General features: G+C 35.2%; 1 protein-coding gene and 1 pseudogene across 2 annotated transcripts in view; both read left to right on the top strand.

The window, feature by feature from the left end:
- Positions 1-17,379, top strand: part of HPS5 (HPS5 biogenesis of lysosomal organelles complex 2 subunit 2) — a 31,159-nt gene that overhangs the window by 10,737 nt on the left and 3,043 nt on the right. For both annotated transcript variants that reach the window (XM_039865286.1, XM_039865294.1), the window contains exons 9-21: positions 1,346-1,434; positions 2,983-3,161; positions 3,627-3,785; positions 4,349-4,535; positions 5,176-5,299; positions 6,159-6,308; positions 7,468-7,545; positions 7,847-8,424; positions 10,887-11,007; positions 11,214-11,369; positions 12,094-12,213; positions 12,993-13,106; positions 15,462-15,568. In XM_039865286.1, the coding sequence (XP_039721220.1) occupies positions 1,346-1,434; positions 2,983-3,161; positions 3,627-3,785; positions 4,349-4,535; positions 5,176-5,299; positions 6,159-6,308; positions 7,468-7,545; positions 7,847-8,424; positions 10,887-11,007; positions 11,214-11,369; positions 12,094-12,213; positions 12,993-13,106; positions 15,462-15,568 (2,162 nt within the window). The remainder of the gene's footprint in view (positions 1-1,345; positions 1,435-2,982; positions 3,162-3,626; positions 3,786-4,348; positions 4,536-5,175; positions 5,300-6,158; positions 6,309-7,467; positions 7,546-7,846; positions 8,425-10,886; positions 11,008-11,213; positions 11,370-12,093; positions 12,214-12,992; positions 13,107-15,461; positions 15,569-17,379) is intronic.
- Positions 2,423-2,541, top strand: LOC120609606 (uncharacterized; annotated as a pseudogene).

Below are 17,379 nucleotides of genomic sequence, written 5' to 3'. Positions count from 1 at the left end.
TGCAGATTCAGAGAATGTTATTTAGAGGTTATTATAGGATACTCTGGAGTGTGGACTCCTGATTGGATTTTTTCAAAGGCTAACTTAACTAACTGCTCTTAGAATGTGATTTTTTTTAACTTAACTCTTGAAATGTTAATTGCTCCTAATTTATGTATATGTCACACTGCCTATACTAAAGTATTTAAAAGTAAATTGTAGACAATATAACTTTCGTAAATCCATAAAGTATCCTGAGTTACTGGAGAAAGACAGCTATTTATTTACCCATAATTAGATAAAGCATATTAAAAACTTTATGGCCCTTATCACAGTTTATAATTACATATTCATGCAATATTTATGTTCATCTTACTCCTAGACAGCAAACTCTGTGAGGACTCCATGTCTGTTTTGTTCACTATTTTATTTTCAGTGCCTGGCATAGACACTTAATAAATATTTATGGACTATGATGTGATATGTGGGATGTGGGGAAGTCCCTTACCCAAGAGTGTGTTTTCTAATGGTGAGAACCAACCATCTGCTTGGTTCTCCTGGTAGAGTTATTCCTTTGAGTTAAGCTATTTAAACTCCTTTTACAGTTCCTGCCATAGTTAACAAAGCTCTTCATGATCCGGCTCTGCCTACTTCTCAGCATCAGCAATAATTATTGCCACTTTGAAGCCTTTGCTGACTCTTCCAGCGGTTTTATATTAGACACTATTCCCATGCATTGTCATCAAGATAGAAATGAGAAGAGCTCCATATTAACAGGAGATATGAGAAATAGCCTCTGAGCTTCAAATATATATATGTTATTATTAAATAGCAATAACATTTATCTTGATGAATTGCTACAAGGTTAGATAATATAGCTCTTTAATAAAGTTTCCAGAACCTGGTTGACTAGGTGTTTTCAACCTTTTATTGCTCCCACACAAGTCAGGATGTCAAAATATACCAGCACTAAAAATGGCTCACTAAAGCAGTGATAGGTGATGAGGTATTAGGTTTAGTATTTGCTTTAAATGTACCCCTGTCATACCACATATGAGAAGTTTAGGAGCTTTAGCAAACATCAGGTAAGATACCAGTCTTTTCTTTTTCTAGGAGGTATTTAGTGTATATGTCTGAATTTTTCCTAATTTGGCATCATATTATAATTTTTTTTTTTAGTAGGCTGTTGTTATAGTCAGAAAAGAGGTGTTAGGACATGATTAGTTGGGTCATCGTTGTGTTTTCTTTGTACAGACTGATTTTCTTTTAATAGTTAATGTGAGGGTCTGAATTAAGGGATTTATATCATAAACTTCGTATCTGAGCAAACTAGAATTCTCTTGACTTCTTTCATTTTCTCTTGCAGTGAGCATTGTGTGTTGACTTGGACAGAAAGAGGAATTTATATTTTCATTCCTCAGAATGTTCAAGTTCTTCTTTGGAGTGAAGTCAAAGGTAATTATATTTTTCTTCCTTTTGTAATTTTTAATCTTGTACTTGTGAAAGATTTAATTATTGTAGGAGGATTCTTTTGTGTAAGGAGTGGAAAAATAGAACGAGGTGACATTTCTTATAAAGATTAATATCATAGATGTTTCCCATTGTAAGGTACTTCACAAGCATACATTTGTGAATTTGTGTTCAGTTACTTAGTTTTTCATGCTTTTTAAACTTTTAAATACAGGCTTTAAAAAATTATTATTCTTAAATATTAGTAAACACTGCTAAGGATCAAATATGTTAATTTTTTCCCTTTATTTATCCTAAACCTTTACCCCTGTTAGAAGTCTTGCTTTAACCTCCTATTTTGTGTCTCAGTAGTGTGGAGTTCAAAAAGTGCTTGTGGGAACAATAGTCACTGTATATGGCTAAGACAGAGAAAATCAATCTCTGTATTTTGATTAAAACCAGGATTGTAGGAAATCTATCTTTTTTAGCATTGCTTCTCAGAGTGTATTTTGACTTTTGGGTCATTTTCTACATTGCAAAAACATAAAAAGAAAGAAACCATTATCTGATCAACATTGTTTTCTTGTGAATTAAATACCCTAAGGGTGTCCCATGAAAACTTTTTTTTCCGTTTAACTTTTTAAAGTTGACATATACATTGTATAATATATTAAGGTTGTATAAGGTTGTATAATGTGTTGATTTGATGCATTTATGTGTTGCAGTATGGTTATCAGCTTCCATGGCGAGAATATTTAAGGTGTAGTCTCTTAGCAACTTTGAAGTATTGTTGACTATAATCACAATGCTGTGCATTACATCTCCAGAGCTTACTCTTCTTCTAACTGTACATGTGTGCCCTTGACCAACAGCTCCCCAGTTCCCCTAAAACCCCCAGTCCTTGGAAACCACCATTCTACTCTGTTTCTACAAGTTCTGCTTTTTAGCGTCCACACATATAAGTGATTTCAAAACTAGTGTTTAAAGTTCTTTTGTCTACGGCCATGCCACCCTGAACGTGCCCAGTTTTGTCTGATCTTGGAAGCTAAGCAGGATCGGGCCTGGTTAGTACTTGGATGGGAGACCACCTAGGGATACCAGGTGCTGTAGGCATTAAAAAAAAAGTTCTTTCATGTTCTACCTTTAAATCTTTTCATGATCTGTTTTTTCGTGAATTGTTTGTTGGTTTACATATTATGTTAAAATCTATTCATTGACATCAGATTGAAACTCTCAGAAATGTTATAGTCTGACCTCTAATGTAGAGTATGCCCTCTTTTAAAGTCCCAATTCCTTTTCACAGAAAATAGCATTGTAAACATAGGATTTTAGATGAGAGATGTGTTTCTTTCTCTGTATCTTTTATTATTGTTCTTTTCAGAATAGTGTCTAAAATATGATTTTTTCATTGAAATGCAAGTATAAAATAGAGATGAAATTCAGTCAAGCCAAATCTTTATAAAAAGTGAATTTGTTAGAATAATTTCAGCCCTTGCAAAAATGGAAAATGAGTATTTGGTTAACATCCTGTTTTCATCCCTGTGGTTTTTGTAGATATTCAGGATGTAGCTGTCTGCAAGAATGAGCTGTTCTGTTTGCACCTAAATGGGAAAATATCACATCTTTCCCTCTTATCTGTGGAACGCTGTGTGGAACGCCTGCTAAGGAGAGGCCTGTGGAATCTGGCTGCTTGCACTTGCTGTCTTTTCCAAAATTCTGTCATTGCTGGCAAAGTGAGTCAGAGAGGCTTGCAGGTTCATCTGGGTTGTTAAAACAGTTCTAACTTGTAAGATGGTGCTACAGAGTTGTTTGGTTTTATTAGCCCTTTCTATATGACCTACAGAGAAAGCAACAATAAATTCCCAAAGGAAGCATGACAAATAAATCTAGGGATGGGTGGAGAGTAAGAAAAAGGGCATACTTTTCATTTAAAAAAATATATCAAGTTTGCCCACAAATTTATATGAATTTCAGCCTTTGTTTTAAGAGGGATTATTGTGCTTATGGTAACTCTTAATTAAATTTTTAATTCCTAAGATAATTGTCATTAAGTCATTCCTTAGCTTGTTAAGCCTTTTTAAAGCACTTTTGGGGTTTTATGTTCTATTAGACCTCTTTCAGTATATTGACCATTTGAATATAGATTTAGTTATAAATAGTAGGCTATTCTATTAGGTTTCTACTTATCCTTTTATTAGGGAAGAAAATCTTTGACTGTAGATAAATTGGAGCATTTGAAATCTCAGCTGGATATCACAACCTCTAGTGATCTGATTTCTCAACTGGAAGAATTGATCTTAAAATTTGAACCTTTGGATTCAGCTTGCAGTAGTAGAAGAAGCTCCATTTCATCACATGTAGGTATTCTCAATTTTAAAAGGGTTTTACTGCATATTAAGATTTTTCTACCTTAAGTTGTACTCACTTGCCTCTAGGATCCCAAAACTTATCTTCCTCACCATATAGTAGATTTATGGGAAAGGTGTCAAGAAGGGGCTTTCTTTCAGCTGTTGGACAGCTCTCTGAAGCCTCCATTTAGGTGTGTCTTGAAGTCACATTTCGTTTTGTCATTGTCATATTCTGTTTGCAAATGTACCTCATATAGCCTTCAACACAAGTTAAGTTGCTCTTGTTATGTGATTTCAGATATTCATGCTAATTTATAGCTCAGGATTATCTCTTTTAATCCCCATTTTCACTGGGAGGCTTTATGGAGACAAGCTATAGAAATAGTAGTATGATGCCACTAGCATGTGAAAGTGACCCAGCTGCCAGGACCCTAGACCTTGCTCACCAGTTTGTACTGATAAGTCATAATTGTTGTTATTGACTTGCTACTTTTACTGTTGGTTTATCTCTTAAAAGGGTATATAGTGTTATAAAGGGAAGTTTTAATTTGGTTTTTAAAAAATTTTTTCAGGAAAGTTTCAGCATCTTGGACTCTGGTATTTATCGTATCATTAGTAGTAGAAGAGGCAGTCAGTCAGATGAAGACTCTTGTTCCCTTCACAGCCAGACCCTCTCAGAAGATGAGAGACTTAAAGAATTCACCTCACAACAAGAAGAGGACCAACCAGATCAGTGTTTCAGCTCACATGGAAATGAAGGTAATGAGTGTGTCTTTTGTTGGTTGCAGATGTGAAGCAGTTATTTTCTGTGACTTCTGTTTGCCAAGATTATCTTGTGTATAGAGTTTTCTATTAGGTGTTAATAATTTTTATGTTGATAAAATTTCCATCCAGACCTATAGATCTGATCACCCTCATGTTTAGGCTAACATAGGTAAAGTAGCTAATTTTAATCATGCATCAAAATGCTGGAAAGGTTAAGAAACGAGGTCATTAACCAAAAGAGTGGGACAATTTTATTCTGACTAACCAAATTATTTTCCATCAGGAATGAAAAATTACTACAGTTTGGGGGCCAGTGCTTTCACTTTTTGATGTTCGAACATTCCTGTGACTGAACTGTTGAGAAGAGTTTAATAGAGACTGTAAACTTCCTTTTTGACTTATGGGGATTCAGGGTTAGTAGGAAAATGAAGGTACCTGCCTGAGTGTTTCATATGTGGACCATCTTGTGCATCTTGTGAACTTGTGTTCCGCTCATTTGTATCTGGGTCAGTTGTGATTTTGGTATTGAATTTTTCATTTTCTTTGGCTTATTTGTTTCAGAATTTCTTTAAAGATTAAAAAACTCTCATGTGATTGGATTTTGTTTTTCCCCTCTCCCAATTCCATTCATTAGACAATGTTTCTCGTGTTCCGGTGACGTATGAGACAGATAAGAATGAAACTTTTCTCCCCTTTGGCATTCCATTATCATTTCGCTCTCCATCTCCTCTTGTGTCTCTTCAGGCTGTCAAGGAAAGGTAAACTAATTAGTCTTGTCATTTAATCCCATTTCTGGTTTTACTTCATTTATCACCTTAGGTATTTTTGTGCCGAGAATGGAAATACATTTTAAATGAGAAAAAGAGTCTCTAGGTTATTTCTCATATCACCCTGTTAACATGGAGCTCTTCTCATTTTCATCTTGGGGAATTCAGCTTCCTTCTTTGAGTAGCTGGATATTTGAGTTGTTATAGATGTGGTTTTTAACCCACAGACAGAGCAAAAGTTTAAAATCTTATTTTTTTCTCACCCCTGATAGCAGCAGTTTCCATGTATCAGTCATTTCTTGATCCTCAGTTTGGGCTCAGAGTTGGAGAATTCAGAAGTATTTCTAGGTACTCCATGGGACTAGGATTGGCCTTTGAGTTTCAGAGAGAAGACTTTATATAGCTACTTCACTGTTTATCTGAGTCTTATTGGATACAAATTTTGCTTATTAAGAAGGATATGTTGTGACTAGTTGGCAACTGAGTTTCATGAAGAAATTTTTTGTTAATTCTCTGGCCAGGTGATCACATGGCCTCCTTTGCCTAAGTTGACAGAAACATTGCAGACACAACTGGAGTTAAAGACCTTTTTTTTTTTTTATTTTTTTTAAGCACAGAATTAAGGCAGTTTAGTAAATGAAGTGAATCCTTATTATACTGTAAATTTTACGTGGCCCTTATACGAAATATGTAGTTGTTTAGGGACGGTGTTGTAAATAGAGTTTTTCTCTTTGTTAAGGCCAAGTTGCCTGGCTAGGACTAACAAGAACACAGAGAACTCAAGTACTGAATTTTTCATTCTTGGCAGTAATGAGATTTCTCATATTAGTTTTTGTTATTTGACTCCCAGTGTTTCAAGCTTTGTACGTAAAACTACTGAGAAGATTGGCACCCTTCATACGAGCCCTGATCTGAAAATGAGACCAGAACCCAAGGGTGATGAGCAGTCATGTGAAGAAGATGTGAGTCCAGTCACCTGCCCAAAGGAGGAAGATACTGAGTAAGCCCTTGCATATAAGTCTTTGTAAATTCTAGAAGACTCAGCTGTCCATTTGAAGAAAGCCATAGACTATGTTCTGTTGGAGAAGGCACGTGTATGACTCTGTTCATTGTTGATTGTGTAGCTCATAAAAATTGTGAATACCACAGATTATGTGTTGGAAAATTACATTTACCCATAGAAAGTTTGTTGAGACAGTTTTAAGTTAGCTCCTCTTCCATCTGTCTCCTGTACAAACTCCTTCTCCTCTAAATCTCTTCAAATTTCTGGGATATTAGAGTATTCGATTCAGATGACCAAGGATCTAGGCCTTGTCCTGGCTCTGCTTCTGACTAACATGTGACTTTGGATAAGTCACTAATATTCTCTCGCCTGTAAGATGAGAGCATTGGCGTTGATGTCTTACCTTGTACCTTTTTATGATATGCTGATGGTATAGTTCTTATGCAGTAGAGTCGTGGTAGAGCCCTTGGTCTGGCACAGTGGGAAGTGTCTTGTCCATCTGGTTTCTGCCTTATTTCATAGTTGAGGGGATCTTAGCATTAGAGGCAAGTAAGCTTAGCACTCATTCAGGAACTGAGAGAGAGAGAGAGAGAGAGAGAGAGATCCATAGGCCCACAGTATTGGGATAGTAAGATGAAATGGAAAGTGTGTTACCCTTAAAATAACTTGGTGAATCTACATGTTCATAGGAAAAAAAGTACAGATATTGCTATGGCATTTAAGGCAGCTCTCAGACTGATGTTAGCCCACCTTTCCAGTCTCATTTTCAACTACATCCTTCTAAGCACTGTAAATTTCAGTCCTGTCTGCCTTTCTTTATGTTGTTTCTTACATCTGCAGTATTTCTCCCCATTTTTCCTAACACAAATACCGTCTCTTCAGGAAAGCTTTTGTCAATTATTCCTTTTTCTGTGCTTTCTGAGCAGAATGCTTGTACTACTCTTTAGCATTCATTTTATTCTTTTATATTATAGTTTGTTTTTTGTATGCCTTGCTTTCTGACTTGAGCTTACTCATCTTGAGGCCAGGACCATTTTGTATACGCAACAGTTTATCTCAGATAACATTAAGTACAGTACCTGCCACTTAGTAAGCACTTAGAAATATTTGTCTAAGGAAGTTCTAATCCCCTCTAACTCTTTTCTCACTTTTCTAGGGGAAAACAAGAAGTAACTAGTCAACCTTCAGAGGAAGATAAGTTCCAAGAGCTTAAAATAGCAACAGTAGAAGCAGTGTGAGTGTTTATGAATGAGGAAGTTTTATAGTGAATGGGAATCACTTTTTGACATCATCAGTAGTGGTCCTGAGACAATGTGGAGCAGAGGTAGTCTCATTTGGAACTGAAATTCAAGAATTAGTATAAAGTTAATAATGTTCTCTGTATTATCATCTTGCTGTGATAATTATTGAAGACCTGCAAAGTAACATTTATTCCAGATAAGTATAATGTATTCATTAGGTTTATTTAGCATGAAATAATTTGTTTTAATTAAAACACATGAAATATAAATTTCATACTTGTCTGTCTTATGTAGGACCAAGCTGCAGGACCCACTGGTTTTATTTGAACCCAAGTCTCTGAGAATGGTTTTGCAGGAGTGGCTTTCACAGTTAGAAAAAACATTTGTCATGAAGGACTTTTCAGGCATTTCAGATACTGGCAACTCATCCATGACATCAAACCAGGATGTGCTATCGCTTGATGAGTCACAAAAGGGAATATTAGATGAAGATAATGAAAGAGAAAAAAAGGACTCTTTAGGCAATGAAGACACTGTTGATCAAACATCTTGTGAATCTGTAAATAGTCTGAGGGAGCCCTTGGATGACCTTTTTCAAGTATGTCCTCCATGCAGTATAGCAAACAGTCTCCAGAAGGACCTCGCTGAATTGACAACATTATGTTTGGAATTGAATGTATTGAATTCTGAGATCAAAAGCACAAATGGACATGTGGACCACACTTCACAACAGTGCTCTCCTGAAATTCTGGCTTGTCAGTTCCTAAAGAAGTACTTTTTTCTTCTGGACTTGAGGAGAGCAAAAGAGAGTATCAAGCTTAGTTATGCTAACAGCCCTTGTGTTTGGGATACTTTTATCGAAGGATTGAAAGGTAATACTGAGATTGTCTTACCAAAAATAGAAATTAGTATAGAGCATCTTGGCATTTTTGAGGTTAAAAAATAAGAATTAAGTGGAAAATCACCTCTGTTTTGGTCAACCTTCATTCTGTTTTCCACTTAGTTTACTTTAATAGTTCTTCAAGCATTTGTTTAATTTATAACTGTATTATAAAAAATTAGTTTTCTTTCTCTCAATCCAGCCAGAAAATCACATAGCAATGTTGGAGAAAGAGTTAAAGTAAGATTTTTATAAATGCAGATATGTATTTTATTTATTTTATTTTTTATGCCTACAGAACCTGGTCTTCCTAGGTTGCAGATAAATAAAAATAAGAAAATCTCTAATGTAACTTACTAACATAGAAATGATATATTCCATTTATTGAGTATTATGTGCCAGATACTGTTAGACACTTTATAGGCATCATTTTATTCTTAAAACAGTCTTTAAAGTAGATGATTATTTCATTTAATAGGTGAGGAAACTGAGGCACAGAGAGATGACAATAGTTAAGTAGGCTAAACTGCTGTAATAAATGTCTCACAAAATATTAACTCACATATAATATAAGTTTATTTCTTGCTCACATACTAGTCCAGGACAGATGTTTCAGATCAGTGGGCAGCTTCTTCCATGTGGTAATCCAGAGTTCCAAGTTCCTTCCATTTTTTTGAACTCTTTCCTGCTTTGGGCTTGTGATTGAGATTTGGGTGGTTACATCCTGGGAAAAACATGTGGAAGTGGCAGACATGCTCTCTTATAGGCCTGGCCTGATAGTGGTTTACATCTCTTCTGTTCACACATTCTGTTGGTAAGAATACTATCATATGGTTCCATTTAACTGCAGAGGAGACTGGGAAATATAACCTATCCAATAGATGGCTAGAAGGAAGAGAATGGATATGGATGAAGAACTTTTATGTCGGCCACAGAGTTTGGTTGACAGTCATCAGTGTCTACTTCACACTTGGTTGAAGGTCACACTATTTGTCATGCTCATATAGAAACCAACTCTCATACCCCAGAGACCATGCATGCCCTTTTTACTGCATAACCCAGGTTTTTGAAGGGACAAATTTTCTTAATTGAACATTCTGCTTGAATAAAAGATGCCATGTTTCTAACAATTTATTTATACTTTAAGCACACTGTTCATTCATTACCAAAAGTGAATAGTCACAATTAGAGATATATTTTTATATTACTGACTTAAAGATCTTTCAGTTTTCTAGAAAATTTATTTATAGTTATTGTTCTGCTTCAATTCATATTTAGCAGTTAAGATTGTAAATGATTTGTCTTTTTTTCTGCATTGAGGAAGACTGTTTTTTATATAAAATAAGAAAAATTTTTCTCTTCAAATAGGTTCAAATGTTTGACATTATTACTTACTGGAAATTTCCTATCAGTCTTTATTATGTAATCATACCCAATGTTGGTCACAGGAAAATAACAGAAGAGAGTCTCCATCAGCCTGATTGGTTTTTAACTGATTACCAGTGCTGGCTAGAGCAAATGCGATGGGCAGTTTGAAATGATGCAGCTGTTTACTTGAATTACGGGTTGATTTTGGCTTAGCTTTCATCTAGTCATAAAGCTTTCCCTTACTTCTCTAGCTTTAAATGTTGGCTTCCTTCTCTGAATTCCTTTAAGTACTTAACTAACTGACACAATGAAATGGGAAAATGGTTTTTTAAAAAACAAATCTATCAGAAATTGAAGATTGACTTTTTAGAAATGACCTGTTGACTAGGCTCCACCCTTCCAATGATGTCATAATTATAGAAAACAGCTTTTGTAACTGTTTTTTGGGATTTGCCTTCAGAACCAGTTGAAAATTATTTGAAAAAAGTCATTTTACTTTGGATTCATTTATATACATATAGATATATAGATATGTTTTTAACTACAAGTTTTAAGTAGATCATCATTCACTTTATTTACCACACTTTGCTTCAAATGACTTGGCTATTCCTAAAAGTCAAATCTTCCTTTAGAGGAAGAAGATTTGCTATAACTGATGTTTTTCTTAAAAAAAAAAAAACTGGTTAAATGCTTTAAAATTAATTAAATTTAATTAAATTAAACTTATTTTGCTTGAAAAGATGAAGTGGGGGCATTGATTCTAGGAAAAAACATTCGGTATTGATGGTAGATACATAGCTTATTTTCTATATTAGCTTATATATATCTACATATGTGTCTTTTTCAAGGGTAATAGTCACTTGTATATTATCTTGTTTAAAACTTTTAATATGTTTTGCCTCCCAATTTGATATTAAGGTCCTTAAAAGTAGAGAAATCGTATCTTTCTGTCTTTCCAACAATACTTAACCAACATTGGGCCTTGCACACAGTAGGTACATGACTAATGATTGTTGAATGAATGTGTTCATGAATTGACTATTTACTGCTATGAGATGAAGGGAAAGGGTGTGCTTTATCTTTCAGAAATGGCAAGTTCAAATCCTACATATATGGTAACGGAAGAAGGAGATTTACCAACAAGATTAAAGTTAGTAGATGACTCGGTCCCTTTTGACAGTCCTTTATTGATTGCTTATGCTGCCCAGTAAGTTGTTCTCTATGTTGTTTATATGAACTAGAGCACATGAATTATTTTTGGCATTAGTCTGTAAAGTTTTACTCAGTTGCATATTGGTCAATTCTTGTTAGTATATTTATTTTTATTTCCAATAAGAACTTAGATAACTTAAAGTAACCAAATTATATCGTCTCACTGAAGCTGGAGACTTAATGTTTTGTTTTTAAATGCAGATTATATGAGAAGTTTGGGGAATCTGCCCTTCGATCCTTGATCAAGTTTTACCCATCTATTTTGCCTTTGGATGTTATGCAACTTTGTCATCATCATCCTGCTCAGTTTTTGGCCTATTTAGATAGTCTGGTGAAATCAAGACCTGAAGATCAACGGTAAGAAGGCGAGAATATTTGCACTCTCCTTTCTTTTGATAGGGTATTGTATCTTTTGTATAAGGAGATGTAGCATTTTTACTATTAACTGCCACAGAATTGAGGCATCTACTGTGGAAGAGGAGGATTTTGGCAGTCATATACCATTCTTTCATAGTTCACAATATACACCATAAATGTGCACATACCACACTTCCCTTCCTCCCTTTCTCCCTTTCAGGGATCGTCAGTTCATCAGCGTAGAATTAAACTCCTGCTTCAAGACCTAAGCTAAAACAGATAAGCCTCCTTGTTATCTCCCAATGAATGGAAATATTACCACCTTTTTATTGATGATATCCTAGCCTTTTTTGGATGGATCTCAGTTCTCGCTCTGCACCTCTTTTTAGGCTAAGGCCTCATTTCCTATCTCCATGTGTCCCCTGGTTATTGAGACTAGAAACCTCCATCCGTCTCTTTCTTCCTCTGATTTACATTTTTCATACTGGTTTTTATTTCTCTTTTCATTTTTGTACCTTTGGTAGTTTCCTTATTATCTTGGCGTTCAACTGTTCATTTAAAAGCCTATTAGATTTTCACCAGCTTTTCTAGACATTTGTAGCAGAAGGGTTTTCACATTATTTCGTTCACTATATTGATTCCTCAGTAACGTCTTTGCATCCTCAAATTTTGTTTACTTTCTTAGCATGAAGATTGGTGATTTTTCTCTTGTATTTTCTTTTAGGCCATCCTTCCTTGAGTCCCTTCTACAACCAGAGTCTTTAAGATTGGATTGGCTGCTTTTGGCAGTGTCCCACGATGCTCCCCCAAGCACAAGCACTCTGGATGATGAAGGAAACCCCAGGTATAGAAGTCTTCCTTCTAAACTCTGATATTCCTTTAGAATGGAACTGGTTTATCCACACATAGCATTCTGGGCTTACTTCAGAAACAGCTATGATAGAGACTGACCCAAGTAATGGTAGTAATGAGATTGAGTGCACTTCTTATTGGTTCTGAACATTTTTGAGTTACAGATCCTATAAGAATCTGATGATTTATCTCAAAAAAATGCACATCCATGCAAAATTTTGCATGTGATTTCAGAAAATTAAACTGACCTTCTGAAACTTGTGTGGCCCCACATTGAAGAACCCTCGATGATTAAAGCTGTGTTAGAAGGAAAAAATTGTTTTTATGTGTTTTCTTCCTAGAAATTTGTAGATGTACCTGATTTAGGTTTTAATAATAAAAAAAAGGATTTATAAAAAAACACTGATACTTGTATCAGAAATGTTTCTTGTGTTTTCCTCCAGGAGAAGCTTTTTAAGAGCCCCCCCAAATGCCTATCTTATATGCCTAGACAATAGGTCTGGAAAGATATACAATGGCGATCTGTGAGTGATGGAATTAAAGGCTTCTTTTTTTTTTTGTTTGTTTTTGATTACTTAAAATGTCTAATTAAAAAGAAAAAAAGTTATAGGAAAAAGAGCTATTTTTTTTTAAAGTCAAGTGGAAGTATTTAAAAAATGTAATAATAATGGAACAAATGTAATTAAACTCTGTTCTTACATATTAGTGATTAATAAGCATTTTGTGGAATTTATTTCTTATTTAATTTACTGAATGTTTTTCATTTTACAGGCCTCATTCACACTTGTTTTCCTGGGGTTACAGTCAGCTGATCCTTCATCTGATTAAACTACCTGCAGATTTTACAACCAAAGAAAAAATGACTGACATCTGCAGGTCTCGTGGGTAAATGAGAATTTTCTTAAAAGCTGAAATTTAGATTAGAATCATTGGAGTTAATAACTGTAGTTAAGGGCCTGAATTGATAATGCTTTACTATTTGGGAATTCTCTTTGCTATGGGAAAATATCTTTTTGTTTTAAGTGATAGTAAAGTAAACGTATTTTTCCTTTTAAATTTTGTGCATATTTTTCCTTTGTGTAGAAGAAACCGGCACTTGATAATTCCTCTCTCCTCCTCTGCTTGGTTTCTTGTCCCAGTTCTCAGGCATGCTGGTAGTATTTAATTAAGCACCAGACTGTGAGTTATATTGCTCTAGGATTTCCAAGTAGGGAGAGATCAGAATGGGCTCAATAGAATTGCTCGTTAAGGACTCAGGGAGGAGGAGAGACTTTAGAGGTAAACCCTGAAGGCTGGATGGGATTATATTTAGAAGGAACTAGGAGGAGGGCAGGTCAGGTGAAAGAAACAGCAAGAATAAGGGTATGAAAAGGTGACCTTGCTTTTTATCAGTACCACCTGTTATTTATTGTCTGACTATATTATCTTATGGCTCCACTTGTATTATAATCATTTGGAGATAGGGACCTATGCTTTCCTTTTCCCTCATAATGCCTAATTCATACAGTGGTAGGTACTTGATACATATTTATTCATTGATAGTGATGGATGATACTAGCCAGGTGGTAGGTGATGAGATCACGTAGGACCTTGAAAACTAGTCAGAAGAATTAGTTATCAGTAGAGACCCTTTAGACTTTTTGGTACAAAAATGACACGATTAGAGGATGCAGAGAAAAGGGAACCCTCATACATTGTTGGTGGGGTTGCAAATTGGTATAGCTGCTACGGAAAACAGTATTAAGGTTTCTCAAAAAATTAAAAACGGATATATCTTTTGACCCAGCAGTTGCACTTCTGGGTATTTATCCAAAGAAAACCAAAACAATTTGTAAAGATCTATGCACCTTAATATTCATGGAGCCACAATTTACAATAGCCAAGATATGGAAGCAATATAAATGCCCATCTATATATGATTGGATAAAGAAATTATGGTTCATATATACAATGGAATATTACTCAGCCATAAAATAAAATGAAATCCTACCATTTGCAATGACATGGATGAACCTAGAGGTTATTATGCTGAGTGAAATAAGTCAGAGAAAGATAAATATTATATGATTCACTTATATGTGGAATCTAAGGAACAAAAAGAACAAATTAATCAAAAACACTCACAAATATAGTGGACAATTTGGTGATGGACAGAGGGGAGGAGATTTGAGGGGCTGGAAGAATAGGATGAAGGGTTAAAGAAGTACAAATTAGTAGTTGATAGGAGTACAGACTAGTTGACAGAAATACAAATTAGTTGATAGAAGTACAAATTAGTAGTCACAGAGATAGGGAGCATGGCATAGGGAATGCAGTCAGCATTAATATGTTGGTTAGGTGGTGGGCCTGGGAAGAGAGGGAGCAATTGGGGGGATTGTTCTATGAACTATGTAGATGTCTAACCAATGTACTGTATACGTGAAACTAATTAAATAAATTTTTAAAAATGATGACTAAAAATGGAGCTTTTTGGAGATCATTATTAATGTCATAATGGAGACAGGAAGGCCAGCTAGGAAACTGTTGCAATAATTTAGGAATGACTGAATTTGTGATTAGTAGGGTAGCAAAAGGAGCCACATGCAAGGGACATTTCAAAGGAAAATGCAGTAGGACTTAGAATATTGTCTATAGCAAATGAAGGAGGGAGAAGAGTCAAGGAGAATTTCCATAGTTTGCATATTTGGGGAAGAAATATGCGGATTTTGTGTTGAATCTCATAATTGATGCTTGGCCTCGAATATCAGTGTTTATCACTAGCTTTTGTTCTTTTTTCGTAAAGGGTTATCTAACACAGTGGTCCCCAGTGTTTTTGGCATCAAAGACCAGTGCTCCTATTAGATTCTAATGCCTGATCTGAGGTGGAGTTGAGGTAGTGATGCTAGTGCTGGGGAGTGGCTGCAAATACAGATGAAGCTTGTTCCCTGACCTGCTGCTTACCTCTTGCCATGTGGCCTGGTTCCTAACAGGCCACAGACTAGTACCAGGTCTGTGGGTCTAACAGAACTTTCTGTGATAATGGAAATATTCTACTGCACTGTCCAGTATGGTAGCCAAAAGCCACATGTGGCCATTGAGCACTTGAAAGATAGATTGGTCAACTGAAGAACTGCCTTTTAAATTTTATTCACTTTAATTTCAATTTAAATAGCCACACATGGCTAGTATCTACTGTAATAGTGCAGTGCCAGATAATTTCATTGCCTTTTATTCCTTTCTTCAACTTTGGTCTCTTTAAAGTTTCTGGCATGGATATCTTACTCTCTGTTTGGAGCTGGAGAGAAGAAGAGAAGCCTTCACCAACATTGTGTATCTGAATGATATGAGCCTGATGAAAGGGGACAGTGGTATGTAAATCCCAACTGGTTGCTCTTGGTTGTAGTATTTTAGAAGTCACTCCAGACTTTTCAATAAAGAAATTTGGTGAACATTTCAGTGATCCTGTATATAATTCTAGCCAGCTGTAAAATTTGTGGTTGTTGTTTGTTATTTGTTTTATTTTTTTTGATCTGTACTACTTGGTAATTACAAAATCACAATTAGGAATAAACTACAGACAACTTTTCTCTTTATTTAATGAGTGCTTGCTATGTATCAGGCACAATGCCAGGTACTTTTCCATATGCTATTTAAATGAGATAACAAACCCTTAGAAGAGTTACTTTTATTCCTATTCTATAGAAGTTATAACTGAGGCACAGAAGAAAGACAATTAGCTTCCCCGAAGCCATACAACTGGTGGAGCTTGTGTTCACACCTATTTGACTATCTCTAAAGCTTGTGCTCAGAATTTTTTCTCTGCATTGTGTTGACTTTTTACACAGCCAAAAATTAGAGATCATTAAGATGAATTTAAAGTGAAGTAGCAGTCAGATTTCACTAAGCTTTCATAAATATTTAGATACTTAAAAAAAAAATTGTTATTAATAATACAGATAAAATGTCAATCAGAAGGCCAAGACTTTGACACACTGATGTCTGAAGTCTTAGATCTATCCTGCAATCAGAGAGATGACTTTGGTATGTTCTATAGTGTTGCTTTTTTCATCTTAGTGCAGAGATGCCAACAGCAAGGCATCAGGGCCCTTCATCCAGCAGTGTAATCTATAGTCTTTTCAGCCCTGCTGGTGTGGGAAAGAGAACGTTAGAACAGAGCAAAGAAGCCAGTTGACTTAGCTTCAGATATCATAACTGTAGCAAAAGTTATTGATATCTTTGTTTCAGAAGTAAAAAAGAGGACCAGGTTCTGTAGGACTGGTACTATAGGCATGGCATACACTTCTGAAAAATAACGAGAATAGTTAAAATATAAACAATTTATAGTTTTAAAGTTACAACATGATGTTTGTTATAGAAAAAAATATTCAGGAAGCATAAAGAAAATATAACTTAAAATCCTCCCCACCCAGAGAATATTTTAATATAATATTAGCTATTTTTGCCCTTGGTGTGTTAAATGGGGTCTTTTCTTGACACTTTTCTCATAACTAATATTAATCACTCCAAGGTATGTTGATTTCACTGCCAATTTATATCTTCTTTCTCTTGCTCCACCACCATCACTTGGGTCCTAGATATTTGCCTAGACCTCTGTAATACCCTCATAATTGATCATCTGGAGTTCATTCTTGCTCACCTTTAATCCATTGTCTTTACAGCATCTAGAATGTTTATTTATTTATTTTTTTAAACAAATTGAATTATGTAATTCTCCTCCTTGAAATCCCTCACACTGAACTCAGAACAAAATTGAGATTGTGAAGCTAGACCCTTAAGGCCTGGGCCTGTCATCTCATTCTTACTACTCACTACAGCCTTTGAGCACTATCAGCCTTTTTTGAGTTCCTTGAATTCAGGTTCTTTCCTGTGTCAGGACATCTTCCTTGTTTCATTTTGTCAGAAATGCAGGTTCCTTCACTCACCATTCCTGTCATTCCCAGCTTCAAGTTTGTGTTTATGTGTGTTGCATGCACATTTTTTAAATCTGAGCTTGTTTCATCTTTTGGCTCTCCGCATAAATATCACCACCTTGTTGAGCCTTTCTGAGATCCTTGTAAAAAATCTGCAAATCTTTCTAATAGATCCTTGATTTTTTCCTTTATAGCACGTAGCACTGTTTATAAGTATAGGTTTATTTATGTGCTTGTCTAAATTCTGT

Source organism: Pteropus medius, unplaced genomic scaffold (assembly GCF_902729225.1).
Source record: "Pteropus medius unplaced genomic scaffold, Ma_sr-lr_union100, whole genome shotgun sequence".
Lineage (NCBI taxonomy): Eukaryota > Metazoa > Chordata > Mammalia > Chiroptera > Pteropodidae > Pteropus > Pteropus medius.
This window is presented reverse-complemented; position numbering and strand designations above follow the sequence as displayed.